The sequence below is a fragment of the Acanthochromis polyacanthus genome, chromosome 4 (genome assembly GCF_021347895.1).
Source record: "Acanthochromis polyacanthus isolate Apoly-LR-REF ecotype Palm Island chromosome 4, KAUST_Apoly_ChrSc, whole genome shotgun sequence".
Taxonomy (NCBI): domain Eukaryota; kingdom Metazoa; phylum Chordata; class Actinopteri; family Pomacentridae; genus Acanthochromis; species Acanthochromis polyacanthus.
Window position 1 is genome coordinate 6,431,799 of NC_067116.1, and position 21,704 is coordinate 6,453,502.

The window sequence follows — 21,704 nt, forward strand, 5'->3', positions numbered from 1 at the left end:
GAAGTTAAAGGTCACTAGACTGGTTGACTTTCAGCCACTGTTTAAGGTGAGTGTTGAAGGTTGGTAGCGTGGGACACTCCCTTATGTTGAGTAGAAGACTGGTCCAGATCTTACTGACCTTCACAGAAGGAGCATTTTCTGTGTGGGACCTCACAGTCCCCTCTAAAGGAGGCCCTGGTCCTGAGACGTGGGGGGTGGGGTGAGTCCATGCAACAATTTGTAGAGCAAACAAGAAATATAACATTTTTAAAATTCTCAAAGCTTCACAAGTTGTACTTCTCTAAGGTATTACAAACATGATGTGACGTGTTTTCTAAGATCTTCCGTGAAGGATACTTCTGCAGATCTACAAAACAATAAAAGGCTCATGATAAAGAGCGAAGTCCATACCGTTACTCATTAACTGATCATACACCAGAGATTTCACACATTTTCTCCTGATGCTTCCCGTCTGACACGGTGCAAAGCTTTGCCTCCCTTCCTCTCCACACAGAATCCCAACTCTGCTCTCCCCATAATTCTGAGAATCTTTGGGAGAGCCTTTGAAGGAAGGCTGAGCTAGGTGTGAATTGTTATTCAGTTGCTGAGATATACAAATCCCTTCAACCCCCCAGACTCAGCTAAATTATTTTGGAAGACATGCGAGCCGCTTTAATCATGTCTTGCAAGGGTAAATCATCACTGTTTCTTATTTTTTTCTTCCTTTTGCTAAAAAATATTATTACTTCTTAAATTACACCTTCACCTCATTTCTGGCGGGTTGCTATGGTGACATCCGCGGGGACACCGAGAGGAAATGAAGCCGCTGCTTCAGAGAAGATCACCGAATGCCAGAGGGCAGAAGTTGTGTCGATGCAAAACAATATCAAAGATTTAGACGGAGATGGATGGACGCTGCTGCCTCACCTGCTCTGATGCTGAAAACTGACTCAGTGGATTAACATCTGGGGTGCTCTGGTTTCATGAACAACTCACCCTGCATTGTATGAAATAAATTCAAAAAATCCATTTTAAAAAAGATAAAAATCTGGCAGCAGGGGAACCAGAAGAAAACAGCTAGTGTTTGTGAAAATGTGGACATTATTATGGCTTTGGCCTGTTTTTTAACAGTTAACATGTAAATTTTTACTTTTTTGAATTATTTAATTTTTTTTTGCTGTTTTCTACAACACAACAGAAATCTATAAAATAACAGAATAAATTGTAATTTTTCATTATTTTTGTTTCAAGTGACCTGTAAATTTATTTTTAAGCATACAGTACACACAGTGTAATTTTACAGTCATGAATTGCATAAAATGAATTATGATTCAGAAAAATGCTCATTTTTGATGTGGACATTCTCTACAGTTCTGGCTCCTTTAAAGATAAAAATCAGCGATGTTACTAGATGTTATCCTTAATTTAACAAAACAGGAAATCTGCAAATTTAAAAAAATAGCACTTTTTTATTTGTTTATATAGACTGCTTCCTTTGAGAAAAGAAAGGAAAATATCTGTAAAAAATATTTTATTTTGCATTTTTATCAATTTGAATACAGTAAGATCTATGTAATTTTACAGTGAAAATTTGGAAAAAAGCAAAATTTTATATGTGAGCAATAATTTTCTATTATATATTTTTGATTTTTATTATTACTTTTAGTATTAACATGTAAATTACACTTCTGTCTGTAATTTTACTAGTTGTATGTATTTCAACAAAACCGGCAAAATCTACAGTTTAAAAAAATACAAGATTTTTATTCCGATTTTCTTTTGGGGGACAAAAAACGCATATCTCTGTTTAAAAAATCATTTAATTTAATTTTTTATTAATTTAAATAAGCAAAAATGTAATTTTACAGTCAAAAGTTGCAAAAAGCAAAATTTAAAAAATATTGATTTCTGCTGTCAACAAAATTTCACAACATTACACATGTTAAAACTGTTTTTTAACAATATCTCATTTTTTGTTTATATACAGATTTTCTTTTGGAAAAACAGCAAATATCTGTAAAAATAATTTTATTTACTTTTTATTGATTTAAATAGTGTAAATGTATCATTTACAGTGAAAAATATTTTTAAAAATTAAAAATATTTATTCACGATGTGAACAATATTTTTATAACACTATATTGTTAAACATTATATATGTACATTATATTTGTAAATAAATATATTTTTAGTAATGCAAAAAACCAAATTATTCTATTTTAATATGAATTTACAAGTCACTATCTGTAATTTAACTAAAAAGGTAAATTCCATGAAATGACAGTAAATTGTTCAAAACATGACAGCTAAAAAGTGTTTGTTTGTTCCAAAAAATTATTTTTACAGTGTGTGCAAAAGGCCTCGTAGTTTGTAAAAGCTGAAATAACAGCACAAAAAAATGAACAACTGGTCCTCCATTTTTTGCTGACGCTGGAGTGAAGACGACATTAAGAAAGTTAAAGAAACATTTTGTCATTTTCTGTAAATATCTACCAAACCTCCTCGTCAGACATTAAAAGTTACTTAGACAGAACTCTGCTGCTGCTCTTCAGAACATCTCTGCTCTGAATCATAAACTAAATGAGGGAATGTAAACACTATTACTGTGATCACCATCAGCACACATCCAGCCAATATTAACGCACACTGTCAACCTGCTCCTCTCTGCATCACGTTTCAAAGGGAAAATCTGCTTTATTTAGGAAACAGGAGTCAAAATCAATGCAGCAGGGGACAAAATGTTGTTGCTCAGTTCTTTTTTCTTCTACCTTCAGAGCCACGGAGGGATTCATACAAGCACCTTAATGAATTATGAAGACTTCACTTTATGTGTCTTTAATGAAAGCGAGGCTGCAGATCCTTTCAAACTGTACATCACAACCAAAATCCCACAAGATATTTGGTCTCATATCATCGCCAGTCATCTCAGTGAGTCTCCTGAGCTGCAGCGCTTTTATTCCAAGAATTTTATTCAAAACATACATGAAACCATCTGCATTCTAATGAAATCTTTACCATAATTGTTGCAGCGACAGAATGACAGATTGACTGTACTGGAGGGGAGATGTTTGCACAGCCTGGTTGCTGATATATACGTTGATTTTTTATTTTTTTTGTTGCAGAAAATCAGGAGAGCCTTGGACATGCAGCGACTAACAAAGACACAGCGCAGGACAACAGAGTCAAAAGTCTGAGGTCAGAGAGCAACACGATCCATCACAGCCTCTCTGCTATGACGATGTTTCTTCCTTCAGACGCAGAAAAACTTTAAACTATTTACAGCATTCCACTAACCCATTTAATTCAATTATAAAAATGCATTAAAAAGATATTAGGGGCAGACGCAGTTAAATGAAGCATGTTTACTTGGGGATATTGTTTGTAATGAACTGTTTCTCGGCTGATCTCGGGGAGGGGGGGGGGTCCGGGGAGGAAAAGGTGAATGACAAACGTCAGAATAATAAATTCCCTCTAGCTGTGTTTGGCCTCATTTAGAGCACAAGTTTCCTCACGTAACGCCGCCGTTGCTTACTCACTGTGTTTGCCAGAGGAGGGTTTATTCTGCCAATGTGTCGCCTACATGAAGCCGTGGACAAACCTAACCCCGTCTCATCCCTCACTGCCACTTAAAACTATTGTGGAGCAGCGAGCAAACAGCAGAGCACAGACGGCTTTGTAGCGACGCTTCCTGACCCTTAGACAGGCTCAGTTTAGCAGCTCACATCAATCTTTTTCAGTTATGACAACTTCTGATTGAATTATGCTCAACCACTTTACCACTTAGTCAGTAACTGGAAGCATAAACACACATTTTAAGATGAGAGCTCATGAAAATTAGCATTTGATTTATTTTATACTCTGTAAGAGATTGTCAACTGAACTCTGTTGTATTTTCATGTATATTGATAATAAAGTCATAAATTATTCATTATTTTATACATGTATTATTTATTATTATTTCATTTAGAATTGTATTTTTGTTTTTATTCATTATTGCTTTTACTGAATTCATTTTATTACATGTTTTGTATTTATATTTTTAAATATACACATTTCTTGTGCTTTCCAGTGTCCTCTACATGGCAAAACAACATTTGGTTTGAATTTTCATGTACACTGATAATAAAGTAATAAATCATTTAATATTTTATTTATTTATTATTTTATATTATTTCATTTTAGAATTTTATTTTGAATTTATTTGTTATTTGACCACTACATTACCAACAAAATGTTGTTGTATTTTCACGTACGTCGATAATAAAGTAATAAATTCTGCATTTATGACTTTATTTTTGAACTATTATTGTTTTATTGTATTATTTTATTTATAATTTTATTTTTTGTCATTTTAATTAACATAATTTTTCATTTAATTATTTTTTATTTACACTTCTAAATACATTGTGATTTCCAGCATTTCTTTGTATTTTCATGTACATTGGTCGCTGTATAACTATAAAAAATCAAGTTGTTTCAATGTAGTTGAAGCTCAAGCAGAGGAAGTGACTTGAAATTTTGACCTAAAGAGGAAGAAAAATGAAGTTTTTAAGCCAATTTTATTAAATTACCTCAACTTGAAAGTAGTTTTAAGTCGACTACTGCAGACATTTGAGTTTAAATTCCACACAATATTGAGTAAATGTAGTTATCAACATTTATACTATATATACTGTAACATACTGTATGTAGTATACTGTGAATGCACTTTACTGCTGGTTTTGCATTTCTGGGTTGATGCTAAACTGCCATTGGTTGTCATGGATTAGATTCAAACACTATTATGTCAACACAATCCATTAAAATAATATCTGCAACTGACGACGCTCTATCTAAGCCAATACGTGTGATTCTTTTTATCTTGTATTTAATCATATGGTTGGAACACTTTCCCTAAATTAGTTTTTACAGCTCATACATACACAAGTTTCAACACCTTTTATCAAAATGCTGACATTTTTTGGCAAACATTTCATTACTTGCAGCCACTTTTAAGTCATTTCTGACTGTTTTCCTTGAATCCATACAGATTTCCGTCTCCACATTTCTCGTTTCTCGTATGAAAGATGACATAAACCAGTTTCACATATCGTGCCAGTGTGATTTGTCACGCCGTAAATTAAGCATCTTGAGAAACCGTCATCCGTCTCACGTTAATGATTTGTCCTAAAATAAAAGCTAATAAAGCAGGTACAGTGAACGTTTGGCCGCATCTTCAGCGGCTGGCACCAGTAAACCAAATCCGCTCTTATGTTGCAGCAAAAACCACGCCAGCTTTAGTTTATTCTAAACCCAGTCATCAAACATATCAACTAATGCACCTCTAGTCTGATTAAACACTAATATGAACAGGATACAGTTTGTGTGATGTGGCTTAGACGCATAAATCTCGTAATTATGCTACAGCTGAGAGTGATTTAATCTGATCTAAATGCAGTGTGATTAAAACACATTCAGGCTTTATATTTTTTCTTTTTTTTTTCTTTTTTTGCGGCGTGAAATCTGCCACGAGACGGAACATTTTAGCAGGGAATTTACAAATGGATCCAGCCCCGATGCCACTGGGAACAACTGACGCTTTCAAGCAGAAAATCTCAGACAAATCACAATTTACCAACTAATGAAACCACTCAAGATTATCCCCCATCCGCCTGCGCCCACCGTCCTCCAAGCTGAGCTGCATTACTCGCAACAAGCGGCGCCGACACTCAGAGGAGCACATTTGGCTTGAGTCACATTCACTGCTAATGGTATACTCCTAAATAAGACAATAGCAACAACAAAAACAACAAGAATCTGGCTCTAGAACAAAAAAACGACACAAATAGGACACAAAACAACCAAAAATGAGACACAAAATGATACAAAAGAAACATGTAACAGCAAAAAAATGACACAAAACAACATAGAAAACAACACAAATTAGAAAACAACAAGAAATGGTGACACACAATATAACAAAAGTGGACACAAAACAACGGAAATGAGATGCAAATGAAAAATGAGACACAGAAAGACACAAAAGAAACACGAAACAGCAAAAATGACACAAAACAACTTAGAAAACAGCACAAATCAGACAAAACTGTTCCAAAATGACATGAAACGACATTAGCAAGAAAAACATGATACAAAATGACACAGAAGAGACACAAAACCAGAAAAATAAGACACAAAATGACTAAATACTGAGACACAATACGACCAAAATGAAACACAAAACAACAGAAAGGAGACTAAACTGTCAAAAAGGGGCATGAAAGAACAGAAGCGAGAAAAATGAGACACAAAACCACACAAGAAAGAGACATAAAACCACAAAACATTTAAACAAAACAAGAAATGGTGAGACAAAATAGAGAAAAACAACGTAAAGGAGACGCAAATGAAAAATAAAGACACAGAACGACACAAAGGAGACACAAAACCACAAAACAAGACACCAAACGACAAAAATGTACACAAACTAGACAGAATATGAGACACAAAATAACAGAAAAGAGACAAAACTGTTCCAAAAAGACAAAAAAAAAACAAGAACAAGACACAAATTGACACAAACAAAAAATGAGACACAAAACCACACAAGAAAGAGACATAAAACCACAAAACATTTAAACAAAACAAGAAATGGTGAGACAAAATAGAGAAAAACAACGTAAAGGAGACGCAAATGAAAATAAAGACACAGAACGACACAAAGGAGACACAAAACCACAAAAACAAGACACCAAACGACAAAAAATGTACACAAACTAGACAGAATATGAGACACAAAATAACAGAAAAGAGACAAAACTGTTCCAAAAAGACAAAAAAAAAACAAGAACAAGACACAAATTGACACAAACAAAAAATGAGACACAAAACCACACAAGAAAGAGACATAAAACCACAAAACATTTAAACAAAACAAGAAATGGTGAGACAAAATAGAGAAAAACAACGTAAAGGAGACGCAAATGAAAAATAAAGACACAGAACAACACAAAGGAGACACAAAACCACAAAAACAAGACACCAAACGACAAAAAATGTACACAAACTAGACACAATATGAGACACAAAATAACAGAAAAGAGACAAAACTGTTCCAAAAGACAAAAAAAAAACAAGAACAAGACACAAATTGACACAAACAAAAAATGAGACACAAAACAACGGTAACAGTTCTGTACAATATGAATCCAGTATATTATTGAAAAGCTGTGTTCCAGTATTCTACTACAGATTTGTGTAATTAATTATCCAGAACTGTTTAACTAAATTACAGCTGTAATAAAATGAAATACGGTAAGTTTATCATAAATCCAGTCACTGTGCAACAACAGCAACAAAAAAACAATGAGAATCTGGTGCCAAAAAAAAAAAAAATGGCAAAGATGCTGGCGTGGAAGCAAAACCTGTTTTTAGCGCAAACAGAGACGAGGGTCTGAGTCGTACTCACCCTCTGTGGAGTGGACCTGGGCCAGAGTGATGAGGAACCAGCAGAAGGTTTGTAGTTTCCACAGGGAGCATGCCATGGCGCCTGGCGGTGGTGGTTTGTGGTCGAGTGTTGAGTCGTGATTAACGGGTTCTGATTAGAAAAGTCCAAACCAATTGGTCTCAGAGATGCTCATCATTGATCCTCTCACCTGTGGAGCAAAAAAAAAAAGAAAAAAGAGAGAGGCTCTGTGAAATGTATTCCATACGTGAGCTGCGATTTCAAAGAGGAATTCACCCCCAAAGACTGGTGTCACAAGGCACATTTACATTCCACTGCAGAAATGTGACAAACCCTAAGCCGTGAAACGCTACCAAACCCACGCAGGCCGTGAAAATAAGCCCAGAAGGTCAATAATCCTGAGAAGGGAAATCCCTTAATGGCAGCTCAATGCTAACCATTTCACTGCTGGGGAGGGGCAGCAGGGTGGGGCCGGCGTCCAACACGAGGAGGCCCACGACCAGGAGACCCACTCATCTGATGTTCTCTGACAGGGGCATTTATAAAATCACACAAAAGAGACGTAAAACAAGAAAAACATGAAACCAAACAAAAACAGTGAGGCACAATACGAGACAAAACAACAACAAGGAGAAAGAAATTTTTAAAAAAGAGACACGAAACAACACAAATTAGATAAAACTGTGACATGAAACAAATTAGCAAGAAACATGAGACACAAACCAGCCGAAAAGAGACACAAAACCATAAAACAAGACACAAAATGACACAAAAGAGACGTAAAACCACAAAAAATTTAAAACAAGAAATGATGAAACATAATAAGACACAAAGGAGACATGAAACCACAAAAACAAGACACAAAATGACACAAAAGAGACATAAAACAAGAAAAACCTGAAACCAAACAACAAATAGTGAGACACAATACGAGACAAAACAACAAAAAGGAGAAAGAAATTTTTAAAAAAGAGACACGAAACAACACAAATTAGACAAAACTGAGACACAAAACCATAAAAACAAGACACAAAATGACACAAAAGAGATGTAAAACCACAAAAAATTTAAAACAAGAAATGATGAAACATAATAAGACACAAAGGAGACATGAAACCACAAAAACAAGACACAAAATGACAAAAAACTGATGGAAAATAGCAAAAACTGAGACATAAATTAGACAAAACTGTTCTACAAAGACATGAAACAAAATTAAAAAGAAAAATGAGACAAAATGACACAAAGGGAACATAAAACGAGAATAAGACACAAAATGACAAATAATGGCAGATTTATACCTTTAGTTATTCGTAAAATCTTTAAAATGTTGTGTTTTTCACAAAGTGACACCTCAGCAGGGATTCGTGCTGAATGCTGAGGCTCCTCATTTCAGAAAATTCACTCCATGATGCAACAAAAAGCTTCCATTTGAAAGAAAATTCTAAACCAGTTCAGAGTGAAAAGTCTCAGAAGAACTGACCGACAGGAAACCGACACGTTAAAACCACGTGATAATCCATGATAACAGACTAAATGCAGCCAAGGTTTTATAGCAGCAAAAATACGATTAAAAACTGTAAATTCTGAGGCTTTTTATAAGCCAATAACAACAATAAGTGTTAACAGCAGGCTGTTAGAGAAACTGACACTGAACTGAGCTTAAAAATGACACAATACAACAAAATTTGACTCAAAATGGCACAAATGGGACACGAAACGACAAAAAATTAGGGAAAATGACACATATGAGACACAAAACAACAGGAAGGAGACGAAACTGTTCCGAAAAGACACGAAACAACATCAGTGAGACACAAAAGCAAAATGAGACACAAAACAATACATATGAAACACACACAAACGATATGAAATAGCATGAGAAACAAAGCAAGGGAGACAGAACTGTTGTAAAGACATATGAAGCAACAAAACAAGAGAAAACTAAGACTACATGAATGAAACACGAAACAGCAAATCATCAGAGAGAAACAAGAAAAATGAGACACACGACAAACACAAGACAGACAACATGAAGGAGACAAAACTACTGAAAAATGACACAAAATAGGAAAAAAATCTAAAAATGAGAAAACTGACATAAATGAGACACAAAGTCACAAAAACAAGATACAGAAAAGACAAAACTGTTCCAAAAAGATACAAAACATCACAAGCGAGACCAAACGAATGACACAAAACGACAGAAAACAGACACAAAACAACACAAACAAGACATAAAACAACCAAAAATGAGACACAAAACAACAGAAAGGAGAAGCAAATGAAAAAGGAGACACAAAATGATACAAAAGAAACACAAAACAGCAAAAAAATGGCACAAAACAACATAGAAAACAAGAAACAAAATTAGCAAGAAAAATGAGGCACAAAACAACACAAAAGAGACACAAACCCAGAAAAATGAGACACAAAACAACACAAAAGAGACACAAACCCAGAAAAATGAGACACAAAACAACACAAAATAGACACAAAACCAGAAAAATGAGACACAAAATGACAAAATACTGACAGAAAATAACAACTGAGACACATTGCAACAAAAATGAGACACAAACATAACAGAGACTAAACTATTCCAGAAAGAAGCAACATTAGCAAAAAATAATTAAATAGGCACAAAATGACACAAAATAAACAGAAAACAATGAGAAAACGACAAAATGACAAAAATACTAACAGAAAATAACAACTGAGACACAATATGAAAAAAAGAGACAAAACAACAGAAAGGATACAAAACTGTCAAAAAGGGGCATGAAAAGCGAGATGCAAAAGAAAAAGACACAAAACAACACAAAAGAGACATTAAACCACAAAAACAAGACACAAATGACAAAAAAACTGACAGAAAATAACAAAAATGAAACACTAACCAACAGAAAGGACACAAAACTGTTCCAACGCGACACAAAACAACATTAACAAGAAAAATGAGACACAAAGAGACGCAAAAGGACAGTAATATTTTCTGTTTTTTATGATATGAATCCAGTGTATTACTGAATAGTCGTGTTCCAGTATTGCACAGAGAATCTAATGTTCTACTACAGATTACTGTAATTAATGTAACTCAGTTACAGCTGTAATAAAGTGAAATAGTGTAACTCCACAGTAAATCCTGTTACAGTCCTCCTTTAGTCCATTTGCTTTCTCCTGTTGGACATCTGACTCACCAATGTTTGCTTAAACACTGATTTCAGCATCAGGTTGCTTCTAGAAAGTTTTACTAGGCACCGCTGGAATCCTCTTCTCCACATATTTAGTGACTCTTCCACCCCCGAGCTCCACCAAACAAACAAACAAACACCGGCGAGCAAATGGTCACTTCTCAGTGCTGTGACCGACCATAAACCAGCTTATCTCCCCTCTCCTCCTCCTCCTCCTTACATCTGTCCACGGCCTCCCCCTCCTCCTCCTCACCCATACCTGAGTGTTTGTTTTCCCTCTCTTCGGCTACAGAAGCAAATGGCCTCCTCCCTGTCATGGATGCCGTGCAGGGTGAAACCTAATGCCTACCTGCGCGCCCAGGCATGCGTCTCACACTTCTAACGGCTCCCTTTTGTCTGTGTGTTTACTCTGCCGGGCTCACTCCCATCAGCCATTAGCACATTCACCAGCAGATACCGCATCACTCTGGCAACAAGGCACACAGGAGCCCATTAGATACTCTTCCTTCTTTTTTAGCACATTCAAAAACAACATTTTGTTTTCTTTTTTCTCTCCCTCTCTCACTTTTCGTGTGTCTGCAGACTGCAACTGTTAGTTTATGACAAAAACATGACACAAAAGAAAAACGGGACACAAAATGATGCAAAAGGGACATAAAACCAGAAAAACAAGACACAAAATGACAAAAAATGGAAATAAAACAACAAATAGTGAGACACAACACAACAAAATGAGACACAAACAACAAAAAGGAGACAAAACTGCTCCAAAGGGACATGAAACAACATTAGCGAGAAAAATGAGATACAAAACGACACAAAAGAGACATAAAACCATAAAAACAACACAGAATAAGACAAAATACTGACAGAAAATAACAAAAACTGAAACACGACATGACAAAATGAGACAAAACCATAAAAACAAGACACAAAATGACAAATAAGAGACACAAAACCATAAAAACAAGACACAAAATGACAAAAAATGGAAATAAAACAACAAATAGTGAGACACAACACAACAAAAATGAGACACAAACAACTAAAAGAAGACAAAACTGTTCCAAAGGGACATGAAACAACATTAGCAAGAAAAATGAGACACAAAACAACAGAAAATAGACATAAAACCACCAAAACAAGACATAAAATGGCACAGACATGACACAAAAGAGATTTAAAACCACAAAAGTTGAAGCAAAACAACAAATAGCGAGACAGAAAATGACAAAAAAACTGTGAGAAAATAAAAAATGAGACAATATGTCAAAAATGAGACATAAAACGACACAAAAGAGACATAAAACCCCACAAATGAGACATCAAATGAGAAAAAATTAAAACATAAACTGTGACACAAAACAGTATAAATTAGACTAAGCTTTTCAAAAAAAACATGAAACAACATTAGCAAGAAAAATGGCACACAAAATGACACAAAAGAGACAGAAAACCACAAAAACAACACACAATAAGACAAAATACTGACAGAAAATAACAAAAACTGAAACACGACAAAATGAGACAAAACCATAAAAACAAGGCACAAAATGACACAAAAGAGACACATAACCATAAACATAACACAAAACAACAAAAAAGAGACACAAAACCATAAAAACAAGCCACAAAATGACACAAAAGAGACGTTAAACCATAAAAACACAACATAAAACAACAAAAAACAGACACAAAACCATAAAAACAAGACACAAAATTACACAAAAGAGACGTAAAACCATAAAAACACAACACAAAACAACAAAAAAGAGACACAAAACCATAAAAACAAGACACAAAATTACACAAAAGAGACCTAAAACCATAAAACACAACATAAAACAACAAAAAAGAGACACAAAATTACACAAAAGAGACGTAAAACCATAAAAACACAACACAAAACAACAAAAAGAGACACAAAACCATAAAAACAAGACACAAAATTACACAAAAGAGACGTAAAATCATAAAAACACAACACATAACAACAAAAAAGTGACACAAAGCCATAAATACAAGACACAAAATGGCACAAAAGAGACGTTAAACCATAAAACACAACATAAAACAACAAAAAACAGACACAAAACCATAAAAACAAGACACAAAATTACACAAAAGAGACGTAAAACCATAAAAACACAACACAAAACAACAAAAAAGAGACACAAAACCATAAAAACAAGACACAAAATTACACAAAAGAGACCTAAAACCATAAAAACACAACATAAAACAACAAAAAAGAGACACAAAATTACACAAAAGAGACGTAAAACCATAAAAACACAACACAAAACAACAAAAAAGAGACACAAAACCATAAAAACAAGACACAAAATTACACAAAAGAGACGTAAAATCATAAAAACACAACACATAACAACAAAAAAGTGACACAAAGCCATAAATACAAGACACAAAATGGCACAAAAGAGACTTAAAACCACAAATGAGATACAAATTGATACAACAGAGACACAAAACCATAAAAACAATACCCAACATGACACAAAAGAGACATAAAATCCCCAAAACAAGACACAAAACCATATAAAAACACGACATAAAACAACAAAAAGAAGACACAGAATGACAAAGAATTGAAATAAAACAAAAAACAGTGAGAGACGACAAAAATGAGACACGGCATCACTCCGGCATCAAGGCACACAGGACCCCATTAGAAACTGTTCTTTTTTTAGCACATTCAAAAACAACATTCCATTTTCTTTTTCACTTCTGCAGACTGCAGTTGTTAGTTAAGATTCAGGGGACTGAATGCTATCCATCACTCTGGCGACTAACAAGGAAACTCAACTGCAAAGACAATGAGGGATTCTGTTTGTGGCGTACGGTCGGAGAGCATCCACGGCCTGGAGGCTCTTTGATCTGTTTCGTCTGCGTTCTCACGCGGCGCAATAACTCAGCGTTGAGAAAACACACCGCACATTAGCCTGCAAAGTCATAATTAAAGCCGCCACAATCAGCTCAACCGGTCTGACACCGCGCCTCACCTGAGACCTCTAATTTCAGAGCCGTTTAAACGAGGTTAACAGGAGCAGAACACACAGCTCGCTCGCTTTCAGTGGAATAATGTGCAGTCGTACGGCTTCGCAAATGAAAGATGATCACAGGGATGTGAACAGAACCCAGCAAAAACCCCGACAGTTGCTCCCTATCAGGAGAGTGATCAGGAACCAAACCTTAAGCTGATTGTCTCAATACTGAGCTAATAGTCTCAGGGATCTTCATCTGTGCACACAAAGTCTTAGCTGCTGCTGCTTTGTCTGGCCTTAAGACAGACTGAAGATCAATTAGAAGTTCTCCAACCTTCAAAACCTTTATTTGTCTCAAACACATTTACACCCAGTATAACGTGCAGTGAAATGCAGCGAGCACCCGTTACAGACCGAAAGAATAAGATTTAGAAAAGTACTTAGAAAGTGCAGTCCTCCTCCAACGCTGCTCATTCCTCCATATGTCAGAAATGCAGCATTTGTTTATTAGTTATTGATGATCAGAAATCACGGCAACATAGGATGTGTTCATTTAATACAGATGTACCCACAAACACAATGAGCTTGCTCTGAGCACAGGCGTGTATTATACATGTGTACGTTATGTACGAATACCGGATCACGTGATGTAAATATGTAGCGGGCGACAGGAATTGATGGGACTCAGAAACCCCCCCACAGTTTAATCAGTTGTTCCTTGGATCATTTCTGATGGATAAGTCCTGAGAAGTCCTCAGTGGTGGATTTGTAGTAGGATCACAATCAGCTGATGTAGTGTTCACTTGTTGTCATGGTTACAGTGACGCCGTGCCTCTATCTCGCAATGATACAGAAATCTTTAACAAATCCATGGATCCAGACTATAAGCTGCATCACCGCCAAAATCTAATCACTTGGTCCTTGTGTCATTTCTGACTTTCGCTGAAAATTTCACACAAATCCGTTTGTGAGTAATGCTGCTAACAGAGCAAAGTGAATCAGAAAGGTGCTTTGGTGCACAAAATCTGTCTTTATGCTGTTATTTGTGCCTTTATTGGCACCTGAAATGTGAAAATAATGTCTTCAAATCACGTCACAGCTCCAAGTTTCTTGTGTATTTCTATCCATTGATGCAGTTCAGACTCATGTAGCGCTGAAAGTGATCAAGAAATAGTACTAGGTCCCATGCTGTAAGATTTCCATTGCAATTTTTAGAGAAAAGTGAGCAGGATATTCACGCAGACACGACACGTCAATATGTCGTCAGATTACCAGAAAGAAATGCAAGTCTAAGTTTCCTTTGGGGTTGAGCAGCTCAATGAACGAGAAGAAGGATGTGCGGTGGCCTATATGCCAACTGAAAGGAGGAATCTGACAGGAGATTTGAGCGTCTGCTTTTGTGTTAATTGGTTTAAAGATCATTTCAGAGAGCAGATCCACCCAGGCTCCGGCCCTCCAGGTGTTCGCTGTAACATTAAATCACTGTCAATCTAAAAAAATGAGTTTTATTTCCCCAGCTCCTCCAGCCCTGCCTCCCTTTTATCAGACCTGCTCCCACTTTGCATCTGGTTCACTCGCTGACCTCGGCCGTGCGTGCACGGATTCAAAACACTCCAACTATCTGATACACCTGCCGAGTGGCGTTTCAAAGGCCGGAGCTGGTGGTGACGCCAGTCAGCTAACCCGCTAAGAGTCTGATAATTACAGTGATTGGTGCGTCACCGTATTCTGGCTGCAGCTGAATTATTAATTTTTTCCCTTTTATGTTCTAAACTAAATGAACTGATATTATATTCCACAGTTTTATAACTAAAATATACCCAAGAAGTTCATTAAAGAGTGATAAACCGTTAGACCCTATTTGAACGATTAGAATCACTTTCAGTCATGATTGACACACAAAGTTGAAAAACTCAGTTTAAAAAGGAGTTTACATGGTTCAGAGGTCTGATACTGCTAATAATTGGCGTATCACCTTGTTCTGGTTGCAACTGAATTATTAAAACATCTCTAAATGCGCTGATTTTCTCTTCTCTGTTGGAATTAATAGCTGCATCCAGAACTTGTAGTATAATATTCCTGAATTTTGCAAATAAAATCTGCCTGAAAACTTATTAATTGCTTCTGGAACCGGTTAAAAACGTGCACTTCATCGTGTCTCTCTGGTTGCTTTGGGTGTTTACTTATGCAAACAAACTATTACCAGTCAGAGCCGGAGATAACGGCACTGAATCAATATGATTATTCTTACTTCCCTGTCATCATCGCTTAGTGTAAAAATAAAAGAGCCGAGACGCTCGGCAGACCTCCAGCATCGGAACGTGGAGACAAAGACGAGATGCCTTGAAACAGTTTTGCCTTGAAGGCAGCGGAGACCCCCTGCCACGAAAAAAAAATGCAGAATGTAGATCCCTAGTACACGGGGATGGGTGTTCTGTAAATCGATGATAACAGTCCTATAATTTAATATATTTTGTCTCACGCTGCGAGTGTTTAACATGCTGAGACACCAAAGGCAGAGACCGTCTGACTGCCGTTCTCCTCATTAAACGTGCCGAGGTCTCCCCGCTCAGCTGGTGCTTTCTCTTCCCTCTCCTCCGCCTTGCAACGGAAACCGCCGCCAATCGTACCTCGACTGTTTTCTTTAATGGTCCTCGACTCAGGTGTGATCTCAGGAACGGGTTCTGAGCACCTGGAAGTTGAAGACACGCCTGCTTCTAATCCAGCCGGCACATGACCGAGGCCGTGAGCTGTGGCTGTTGAGCACAGATTGACTAAAATGTCAACAGGCGTCGCACTGCTCAGGCTAAATATGAAGTCATTGCAGACAGATGTTTAAGTACTCTGAGAAATGGAGGAGCCACAGGGGCGTGGGCCCAGAGGCTCAGACATATGTGAGCCCGACGTACAACACAACAACGCTTTCTAATCAACAGTTAAGTGGCAAAAAACAAAAAAAAACAGTGGATTGCAGGAGTGGTTCTTAAGGAAGAGAAAAAGGGCTTAATAACCGGGAGGAAAGGGGGAGGTGGAGGAGGGTGGTTTCAAAAGGACAGTTTGAAATTTAAATGCAGTTGGAGGGGTGGAGGGGTAGGTGGGGTGGGGGGTGGGGGGGAGCTGAAAAACAAGAGGCAGATGTGAAAGAATGTCAGGCTCCTTAGACAAAGCTCCCGGTTGTCCCTGTGTGGCTGTTAGAGGGCCACGGCAGAACAGAAGAAGAAGAAGAGCCGGGGCCTTTTTCTGTGAAACGAGGAGGGGGGGGCCTCCGAATAAAGAACCTGAGCAGGGGGAGGGAAGCCTCGCAACACAATGAAAGACTGACAGCCTGCAAGTCTTGCTTGACCCTTGAATTAGCCCCTGAGCTTTCAACAAACCCCAAGAAAGAGTGGGGATGTTAATTGTCACCCAACATCACAGGGATGCAAAGGAAGAGTAATACGGGCCGGGGACTCAGTGAAATGTAAATCCTAACCAACAGACCACCACATGTTGAATGCAGGAAACACATTTGGTTTCCATTCTACAGCATCCCTCATACATGAATTCATCCGGACTGTAAGGCTCCTGTTATCTCTGCTTCTCTCGACCACTTTTAGGGGAAAGGAGCTGAAGCACCCGGGGACGGTCGCCGAGCACTCAGCCAAACACATTCCTAAAAGCGATTCCTGCTTCGACGCCGCTGAAGATGTACAATTTGCAAGCGTAAATCAGAAAATTCGCACTCCAGAGTGGAGAGATTGGGCCCCGGTGATCGGATGAGTCGGGGGCCCCGCTGAGGCAGATATGGGGCAGGGAGGAATCCGGCTGACCCCTCCACTGGGGGAATGATTGAGAGCAGCACCGGCCCCGAGGAGCAGGATGACACCCGAGCAAACACCGAGCGACTGCTGGTGCCCCGAACGCAGACCCTGACCCCGACAGGAGCTAAGCCAGTGAAATACCAGGTCAAACACGCATGCTGCGCAACAGGACTGCACGGCGGGGGGGGCGGAGGAGGCGGCCGGCGGGGGCACAACGGCCAGTGGATGCCTGAAAGAGCAGGAGGAGACAAAAGAAAGCAAGAGGCTGTGTTCTAATGACCAAAAGCCACATTATTTAGTCTATTAATACCTCGCGGAGAGACGTTTTTAAAGGTTCCTTTTAATTTCCAGGTATTATCTAAGCCATCTCATCAACCCGGAGCACATAAAAACAATTGTTTTTGATCGTAATGTTTGGATTAAATGAATCATTACAGAAAACGCAGCAGCAGAACCAGAGCGTGAGACTGAAGCGTGCTGCTCGTCGTGCTCGCTGCTCTTAGTGTTTGTGCCATTCATCATTTTTATGAGCCACTCAATTAATCGATTAGAGTACTCCCCACTGGTCAGGACATATGGCTACTAAATAAAGCAATCATGAGCCAAACCCTGGAACGCTGCAGCACATCAATACTTCAGCAGAGACAAAGGAGAATCAGCCCCAAATACACAAATATGTATTTCAAGTGCGTTTATTGGCGAGGATTCTCCACCTGCGCCTTATCTGAGCTCACCTGTATCTCTGAGCGCTCGATGCCTGGATATATATTAAATTCACGGCTTCATAATCACCTTAGCAATGCAACAAAAATCCCATTAGCGCTGAAAGATACCTACACCTGTCTGTCCACACGGATTATAGCCCGCTGATTCGCCGCGGTGACAAAGTTTTAATGCAGGTTCCATACATTTTTTTGTTCTAATTTTGATGTTTTACTGGGAAGTGAAGTGGATTATCTCAAATGAAATTTCAAAATGTCATTTCCACTCGCTGATAGCACAAAACTATTCCTTTCAGGTCCGCCGAGATAAGAACGATTCAGCCGGGGCTGTTAAACGGTGTCTTTGCCAAATGTTACTCCGCTTAGGAATTAATTGGGTGACATTAATACAGCTAGATAAATAGGCGGGTCAGGAACAGGAGCCCTGCCATTATATGGGCATCTCGTGGCGATAGTACCTGCCAATCAAGTCCAATAAGCCCTTGACACGGCGTGATTCACCTTGAAATACACACAACGCATGCAATATGTAGCGCATCCTCCCCGTCTGCAAACCCAATCCAATTAGTGTGTGCACACAAATAGTCAGGACACCAGAGAAGACACATCTGCTGCCCGATCCACCTCGCTTTGGCCAAATTTGTCAAAACAAATCAGGGATTATATGAAGAGAGCCTGACCAGGCACTTTCCCCCGAAACTCATCTTCTCAATTCCAACATTCCAGCATGAGCTCATCGCAATCAGTGCAAAATAAAAACATATATATATATACGACGTACACCACTGTGCAAAAGTTTGGGGTCATCCAGACAATTCCATGTTTTCCATAAAACCTCCCACTTTTATGCACAATGATTTTCTAATCATCAATGAGCCTTTCAACAGCATTAGCTAACACAATGTAGCATTAGAACACAGGAGTGATGGTTGCCGTGTAGATATTCCATTAAAAATCAGCCGTTTACAGCTAGAATAGTCATTTACCACAGCTCTCCATCAGTTAAAGTTGGTATTATTGGTTAAAGTTGCTCTGTGTTGAAGTTGCTTAAAGTTGCACAACAGACACACTGTGTGCAATAAAAAACTGACTCTTGCACTGGACTGCACTGTAACACTCTTCCTACTGCTCATGTGAACTAATTCTGTTTACATATCTATATTTTTGAAAATGTTTAAATTTTATATTACTTTTTATATTACTTTGTACTTTGTATAGTGTGCAGTTTTTCTATTTTTTATCTATAGCTGGGAGTCATCAACTGAAATGTCGCTGTATGGAAACACAATGACAATAAAGATTTTTGATTCTTAAAGTTGCTCTATATTATTTAAAGTTGCTCTTAATGAGTTAAAGTTGCTCTATATTAGTTAAAATTGCTCGAATGTTAAAGTTGACCTACACCACTGTTCCAGAGCATGAAAACTCCCACATTTATCCATGTGCTAGCATAACTGCACAAGGGTTTTCTGATCATCAATGAGCCTTTCAACACCATTAGCTAACACAATGTAGCATTAGAACACAGGAGTGATGGTTGCTGGAAATGTTCCTCTGTACCCCTATGGAGATATTCCATTAAAAATCAGCCGTTTACACCGAGAACAGTCATTTACCACATTAACAATGTCTACACTGGATTTATCATTCATTTAATGTTATCTTCATTGAAAAGAAATGCTTTTCTTCCAAAAATAAGGACATTTCTAAGTGACCCCAAACTTTTGAACGGTAAAGTCAAAAACAAACAAAGATGCGCATTCTCTGTTATTTCTTGTATAAAAGCAGTTCTTCATGTGGTTGTGCTTTAACTACGGTGAACAAATATTCAAACGGAGGTCAGACTGGCTGCAGAGTTTGTCTCTAAAGCAGCATGTTTGTTTGCAGACCTTCTGGATGCTTTATGATAATCTGCTGCATTTCCTCGGACGCGAGCCGCTTTAAAAAACGAGCAGCCGAACGGTTAAAAACGCTGCTCCATCCTTCTATTAAGGACCTGCACATCAATAATGCACTGTGATCGCAAGGCGTTATTAAACAGGATGATTAATTTTTAAGGAAGTGGGCAGCAACACAAAACACGAAGAAGGTAACGGAGAAGATGACGCCTTTAAAATGGAGGCCGTTCATCTGGCAAACAGGAGCGGCAGATATTTTCAAAAATGGGGGAACGTTTTACTCCACCTTGAACTGAAGACGTAAACGCTCGGCTCGGATCCTGATATCGTATCATGCAGCCAATTTCGCAAAACATCTCAAGATCCGAGATGTTTGCTTTTTTGAGCTGCGGCTCCTCAGTGATTCAACAAAGCCCCAATAAAAGCTTTTACCTGGATTCACTTCATCCTGAGGATCTCTAATGCAATTTCTCCACATGTGCGTCAGAAAAGCACCTCTTTCTGGAAATTATGTAAAAACCCTGAAAGTGCACGAGCTCGGGAAGCAGCGGTTCAGTTTTAAGGGCGCTAATTCTTTCAAAAAACTTGGCTCCTGGCGTCTAATTGCGGCTTTTAACCTTCCTGTGGCTGAGAGGAAGGACGATCGAAATGAAAAGGCACAATCAGAGTCGTCCTATTAATAGGAAACAACACAAAGTCCTCACGGCAAAAGAAACGGCACGAGCGATTCCAGCAGTGGAGTGGATGCACCACTTCATCCGCTTCTTTCCCAGAGCTGCCGTATCTATTTTCAATCTCAAAGATGGCATGAATGCCTTTGTCAGACGGGGGGAAGCGGCGTACGTCGAGCTAAAACAAGGTATGGCACTGTGGATCGTCAGGAAGCTCGCACAAAAGAAGTGGGTGTAGTCTTTCCTAAATGCAATCACTTGACAGCCCTAAATCTTCACTCAGCGCTGCCCTGACAGGTAATGGTGCTTGTTAAACCTGATGAAGGTATATTGGCTCTTTTTTTCCCCTCAAAGACAAAGAAAATGTCTTTTTTTTATCTGCAGCTCAGAACTGAAGACTTTCCACACCCGGCTGCATAATAACATGAAACATATTTCCAACCCTACCAAAAAAAACAAAAACTGCAGAAACTCCACGAGCTACATGAGAAAATTAGGTAATTTTAGCCGCTTTGAGTTTCCCTCATTAAATTTCCTGGTGTCAGTGCTCCTCGGCCTCTCCCCACCTTCAGCTGTGAAAGCGGGAGGACAGTTTGGGGGCCGAGAATTCTTCTTTCTCCACGGGGCTCATTTGCATAACATCAGCGCTGTGAGGAGGATTGTGATGCAAACAAGCCCAGATTGGCTCATTCCACCCGCCAGTTTTAATAACCGAGGTGCCATAGGTTCCTACTGTACAAAGGAGCTGCTTTCTTTAGAGCAGGGGTGTCCAACATGAGGCCCGAGGGCCAGAACCGGCCCGATTGTGTAAAGAGTAGAAATTCCAGAGAAGACATAAACTGCAGATTGTAAATTAGTAAAACTAGAAATTTAAATTAATTTCTACACCATGACAAGTGGTTTTGATCATAAAGTAAAAACCTGGATTGTTCATTGTTCTTCTGCCATTTTGTGACTCGTTTTTGAAATATTTTGTCTTGTTTTTGACTGA

General features: G+C 38.2%; 1 protein-coding gene across 30 annotated transcripts in view; it reads right to left on the reverse strand.

The window, feature by feature from the left end:
* The window catches only part of adgrl2a (adhesion G protein-coupled receptor L2a), a 148,202-nt gene that overhangs the window by 112,184 nt on the left and 14,314 nt on the right, over window positions 1-21,704 (reverse strand). For all 30 annotated transcript variants that reach the window (XM_051946603.1, XM_051946587.1, XM_051946589.1 and 27 more), the window contains exon 2: window positions 7,427-7,613. In XM_051946603.1, the coding sequence (XP_051802563.1) occupies window positions 7,427-7,502 (76 nt within the window). In that variant the 5' untranslated portion in view covers window positions 7,503-7,613. The remainder of the gene's footprint in view (window positions 1-7,426; window positions 7,614-21,704) is intronic.